Consider the following 6,183-nt stretch of genomic DNA (forward strand, 5'->3'; position numbering starts at 1 on the left):
AGCATTTTCAATCTTTATTTTACAAAAATAAACCAGTTTTGCCCTGGTACTCTGTGGCCCCCAGCCTTCCCCTCCGCCCCTGCTCCCCTTCCTCTCCCTGGAGCTCTGGCTGTTGCGTGCCGCAGCCAGCCGCTCGCACGGAGGCTGCCAGTGCCGCACGCTCCTGCGAGCGTCCCCAAGTAAGCACCGGGGAAGGGGGTTGGTGCCCTTTTGCGAATGCCTCCTCTTCCCAGGATCCAAGCTGGAAACTGCCTGAAGATGCCTCCTGGTGGCTCTGCCATTTCTGCACAGGGAGCAAGTCTTAGGCAAGTCACTCAGAGTACACACTTTGAGAAGGGGTGTCCGTCCGTCCATCCCTCTCCCTTAGATGGAGACCGACAAGTTACTTCTTGCAGTCGGTGGAGCCGGCAGGCTGCCATCCCGCTGGCTGGCTCAGTGCTGGAAGCGTGGGGAGCTGATGTGGGGCTGGTGGAAGGAGTGTGTGGCATAAAGCACTTCTGGAGGCGGCGGAGGGGACGTCAGGATGGAGCAGAGTGGTTCGTGGGAGCTCAGCATTGAGGCGAAGTGCTTCATTTCCTCCGTCAGCTGCTTGATCTCCCGGCGCAGGGCAGCGTTCTGCCTCTCCAAGTCTTCGCTCTCCTAAGGAAACAAAACCACGGGGGCTTCCTCAGCGTGGGAGCTGCAGGGATGAGCTGGGGACATGGGGATCGCGGTCCCACACCTCTCTGCCCCGCAGAGTTTCCAGAATGACATGTTTCCGGTAAATTTGGCACAGAGCCGCGCCTGGGCAAACCCCCCCCCCCAGCGGGCCGGGTGCGGGTGCGGACGCGATGCTGGTGGCCCCAGCCGTGCTCCCCGGCCCCGGCTTACGAGAAGTGACTGTGGCGTGCTCCCGCCCAGGCTTTCTCGCTCCCTCTCACGCACACGCACGCCGCCCGGCCGCTTCCCGGGCTGCCCGGCCGGGGGGAGGGTGCACTGAATAACCGCCGTCTTTAACCAGAAAACCACCTGCCACAGGAAACCTGTCATTGCCCTGGAAAGAAAAGACTCACTGCTTCCTGCTAGCAGCCGGGGAAACCAGCGGCACGGTGGGGAGGAGGGGGAGACGCTTGAGTCAGAAGAAAAGAGAAACCGAGGCCTCAGAAGAACTGAATTAATACTGTTATTAATGAGAATAACAACAAAGGGGTTAATAATGATGCTCAGCCTTGTCTCAAAGATCCCGAGAGCATCGCAGCCGTTGCTACCTCTATTGCTGCTGAAGTGCAGCCAGTTCCAGGCTGGAGCATCCCAGGCACCGACCGACCGTGGAGCCAGCAGCCTGGGCAGGACCAGAGGAGGGAGGGAGGACGCGGCGGCAGGCTCTGCAAACTCAGCCGAGACAGCTAAAGCGGGACCCAGCGCTCTGAGGCCCTGGAAAGCTGCACCACCACCTGAGCGAAACGAACCTGTCTCCCCTCCGCTCGCCCCTCCGCTGCCACACTGACCTCTGACGGTGCCCGCTCTCTGCGCGCAGGCTGAAACGCACCCAGCAGTTACAGCGGCTGTCACAGGAGAGCTCGCACAGCAAATGAACATCTCTCAGACGTAACTAAATGCTTTGAAAATCGTGACTGACGTCGAACTCGGGAGTGACGGGAATCACCCAGGGGGCCGGGAGCTCCAGCCTCCCGGTGATTCATTCCCCTCAAAACACAAACTACAAAGCCCTGGGGCAGATGGAGCTGCTGGCTCCTTTCATACCACCATAGCTCGAGCTGAGCCATGTTCTTCTGGGCAGAACCACATCAGAGAAGCAAAGTCCCTGGTGCAGAGCCAACCAAAGGCAAAGAGCACTCAGGGAATAAACACAGGAGCAGCAGGGAGTCACTGTCCGCTAGGAATCGGAAAAACATTAGCAAAAATTCACCATCCATCCTCTACTTGCATCCCTGCATTTCTCCAGCTGCCTGCCAGGATCTTCTCTGTCTGAACCAAACTGGGCTTAGCCCCCTGCTCCCGTCCCCATGGGAAGGCAATGAGTGTGATATCAATGCTAGCTGAGCAGTGATAATCTCGTGAGCCAGTGGTTTCTCATCTGCTCTAAGAAAAGCAGCCCAATTCTTCTTGGTGCACAATTAGGCAGGATTTTCCTGGGGGAGGATCAGAGCCCATACCCACCTCTAGGGTTACCTTGGAGAGAGCACCGACCCCAAGGAAAGGTTATCTCTTCACCCCTCTCAGGCACAGTCGCCCAGAGCCATCACTGCTGACAGATGTAATGCAATCAGCCTAGAGCCATGTCAGCTCTAGAAGGATCATCAGCTACTGAGAAGAGTGAAATCTCTGTCTTAAAGCCAGCTCCAACCATGGACTGAGGGCACTACGTAAGGAGGAAGGATCGGCTTCTTCCCAAAAATGGGGATCTGGGGGAATATGAAAGATGGTTTTTTGAACATTAGCCCGACTACCACTTTTCAAAGAGCAGCCAAGCCCAGCACAGGGATAAAGATGGTCTCTGCCCACTGCAGGCTGCGTGTTCTGCATCCTGCCCGCCAGTGGCCCAAAACACATGGGACTGCACTTACCAACGTTCAAAATGCAAAGGAGCCCAGCGCTTGTGCTCCGGCACTGACCACACACTCCTGCCCAAACACACACATCCAGAAGTGACCATCCCTCCTGAAAAGCAGGTGCCTAATTCTTCACACTGAGAAGAGCCACAGGGGTGCCCATGGTGCCACAGCAGGAGAGTGGGACAGCAGGGTGAAACCAAAGGAGGGAAAATCCATGCTAAACAACAGGAAAAGCCTCCAGGTACTGTACAGTGTTCAGATGCAGAAAGGGATACAAGCGCTACCATGGAGACATTTAAAAATATTGGAAAATTATTAATATTTATTTATCTACGCAGTGTGGTGTCTCAGGGAACAGACCAGAGGAGATGGCCCATTCGATTCCACATTGCACCATCACCCATACCAATGAATACAAAGCGCTACCGTCTCAGAAAAGCGTCCTTGTACACTGTTGCACCACTGCCTAAGTGATGGCATGAAGCACAAACCTGGGGAGAGCCAGCCCGGGTGAGCCTGTGCTTTCAAAGAGCTTCTGACTGAGCCAGTCAGAAGAGGTTAGGAAAGGAAATCGGTAATGTCAGACTGAGAGATAAAGACGGATTCAAAACTAACTGCAAAACGAAATGCTTCAGTGGCAGTCGTCCTGGGCTGTGTGCTCTTGCTGCGAGCGCTGACTCCTACATCCTGCCCCGGCCTCACTTTTCCTGTCCTGCCTCAACTGAGCATCTCCGCTCCGAGTCCCCAGGGGAAAAGCACGTTGTCCCCTGTGTGAGCCCTCAGCGCCGGGGACAGGGAAGGGTGGGAGTGCTCACCAAGTGCAGCGTGTCTGCTTTCTGGGTCTGCCTCAGGCGGCTCTTCTGGGCAGCGATGCGATTCTTCTCCCTCCTTTGGACTTTCCTCATGTCATCAGAAGAGTCCTAGGGAAACAAGGCATCGAAATGACTGGGGCATCCCCTCCCTTGCCCTGCAGTAGGTGGGAAGGGGACACAGTAGATAACATCATTGAAGCACAGGACATGGGATACACACCCTCAGCACCAGGATAAAGCCATACCCCAGGGATGTGTAATGCTTTTCGCATCCCCGTTGCCAGGAGGGGCAAGTCGATACCCTTGGGCATCCCGGCACAGCTGGGAAATGACCACTCTCCCTTCACCAAGACACATGCCTGGGACGTGGCTTGAGGGACCAGAGTAAGGACCTCTCTCCAGAACAGAGACAATTTGAACTTCTTGTACAGAAAACCTTTCCCTTCCCCGTCTCTCTGCAGGGATACGGCACTGCAGACATTCCAGCTCCTTGGCTAAACTGTCTTTCCAGAGATTCAGCTTGTGTTTTCCTCCTTTCATCCCTGTAGGTCGCACCCCCTCTCCATCACCCTTGTCCCTCAGGCTTTATTTGTTGCAGACCCTTACAGTGCAATGTGGCTCCTCCTTTGTTTAACTGGACAGGCTCAGAGCTTTTGGTTTTTCCCCAGATCTCATTTGCTCCAGCTCTCTGATCTCTGTACTCGCCCTTTTCGGGAGTCCCTTGGTAGTGATGCCTGCAATGCTGCCTGCAACACTCCCAAGGCCCTTGGGCAGGGAAGAGCACAGGTCTCCGGGCTCCAGGTCATGAGCTTCATGCAGCAGCCATTCTCTGCTGAGATCTGGTCTTGCTGCTGCCTTCTGACAGTTGAAACTGTCACACACACTTTTTCATCTTCTATTTTCATATTGCACTGCCTCTTTTGTGGACTCTCTAACATTCACACCACTGCTTCTCCACAGGACTACAAAACTCAGCCACAAAAGTTATCTTCCCAGCCCATCAGTCTGTCCACATCCTCTCCCCCGTCCGCCCCGCCCAAGATCTTTTCTTTTCTTTGAACTTAACCGTTTTATCCTTGCCTTCAATACCCTACAAATGTCTCAGATACTGCAGCTCCCACATCCTGCACCAAGTCCAGTCCCTATCCTTTGGCAACCCCTGTATTTTATCCCCTTCTCTACCAGGATGCCTCCCTATCCCTGGTTGCAAGCCCAAAATCATCTGCCCTGATCGTCCCCAAGATTTCTGAGCAAAGTCTCAGGTACTTGCCATTGTTGCCAGACCTAGAGAAATGCTAAATGACAGATATAATAAAGCTTAGCCAGAAAAGGCAGCAGAAATACCTCGGACTTGTGTCAGTATCTGCCAGCAAAAGACCTACCATTAAGGTACTCCATGCAACAAAACAAAATTCCTCTGTCAAGCGTTACTGAGACGAAAAACCTCTGAGCCTGAACAGAAAAAAAAGCAGACCCAAAGTGGCAGGGCTTTTCTGGGCCCCGAGTGCTGTCCGCGGCAGCGGGAAGCAGGCAGGCTGCCCCTGAGCCGTCCCGCTCCATGGCGAGGAGGTGCATGCTCTGGCTCCTCGCCAGAGCACCGGCTCTCACGCTGAAGCTTCCTGCCTGCTGCCTGCCCGGCGTGTAACGCAGGGCCCACCGTGCCCGGGGGTCCCGGCCCCCCACTTGCCCCTGGCATAGCCCCAGGTAACCAGGTCTCCTTCTCCACCCATACCCAGCTTGGTGGCCGGGGCTCCTGCCAGGGCTCTCGGCTCAGCCCCGCATCCCTCTCCCCACAGCTGTTCCTAGAAAGCCCCACCATGCTGCGCTATGAAAACGCCAGCGGTGGGTGCCACCCTTCCTCCTGCCCATCCATGGCCCACCCCGAAGGACTCTTCAGCCGGGGAGAGCTGGGGAAGGGTCTCCTCTTTACCTGCTTGCTGGGGGGAGGAGACTGGCTGAAGCTGCTGGAGTCGCTGCTGTCGGAGCTGTGGGGCATGGCTCCTGTCTCTGGCTCCCAGGGCCTCTTCAGCTTCCTTTGTGCTCTTGGTGGCCTGCCTTCTGTCTCGCTTCTCTTCCCTCTCCCCTGCCCTCCTCTGTCCCCCCTGAGATGGCCCTTGGCTTCCCGGCTCTCGCCCGTCCCAGAGGCACGCTGTCCTCCTGCCCCGCGCTCTGCCACTTTCTCTGCCCCTCCTCTTGGAGCCTCTGCACCTTCCCTTTAGGTCTCGGCCTCCTGTGGTTTCTCAGAACCTCGGGGATGTAAGCTGAAGGTCACGTGGCCGGAAACTTTAAGGCGAAGAAGAAAAGTTACAGAAGAAGAAAAAAGAAAAAAAAAAAAGAAGAAGAAAAAAAAAGCACATCTGGGAAGAATGAGCTTCAAAATAGCCTGAAAAACCCCCGAAAAACACCTTCAGGCGGTTGAAAAACAGTGAGATGGGTTTTCTCTGAGACAAACAACAGAGATGGAAAGGAAGAAAAGCCCCAGCTCCGGCTGTGAAACCTGGACCCTCAAAGGAGGGCAGTGCGGAGGAGGTGCTGCCGGGAGCCCCAGAAATTCCAGGGGCACCGTGTGCCGTGCCAGCCCTGTGCAGGCAGGAGGTCGGTCCAGCCCCGGGCAGCCTCCGCCACCCCAGCCCAGCTGGGGAAATTCCCAGGCAGCCGCCCACCTCCCCACAACCCACCCACCCCCTCCCGCCCCCCCGACAGCATTGACGTGGGTCCCGGGGAGGGGACGGGTACCCTCAGCAGGTGCCACGTAAACACTGTTTGTGCAGATGGCTCGTATGTGTATGATGAAGCACCAGTCCCACCTAAGAAGA

General features: G+C 55.9%; 1 protein-coding gene across 2 annotated transcripts; it reads right to left on the bottom strand.

The window, feature by feature from the left end:
• BATF (basic leucine zipper ATF-like transcription factor) lies at window positions 1-6,183 on the bottom strand. Of its 2 annotated transcripts, none has more exons than XM_075151502.1 (3): window positions 5,298-6,183; window positions 3,371-3,475; window positions 1-639 (listed from the first exon to the last, which is right to left on the bottom strand). In XM_075151502.1, the coding sequence occupies exons 1-3, from the start codon at window positions 5,361-5,363 to the stop codon at window positions 433-435; spliced, it is 378 nt and encodes a 125-aa protein (XP_075007603.1). In that variant the 5' UTR covers window positions 5,364-6,183; the 3' UTR covers window positions 1-432. The 2 variants fall into 2 exon arrangements, with proteins under 2 accessions (XP_075007603.1, XP_075007604.1); XM_075151503.1 differs by lacking the exon at window positions 5,298-6,183 and adding an exon at window positions 4,750-4,822 and having other exon boundaries at window positions 47-639.

This window comes from Calonectris borealis, chromosome 5 (assembly GCF_964195595.1).
Source record: "Calonectris borealis chromosome 5, bCalBor7.hap1.2, whole genome shotgun sequence".
Classification (NCBI taxonomy): Eukaryota; Metazoa; Chordata; class Aves; order Procellariiformes; family Procellariidae; genus Calonectris; species Calonectris borealis.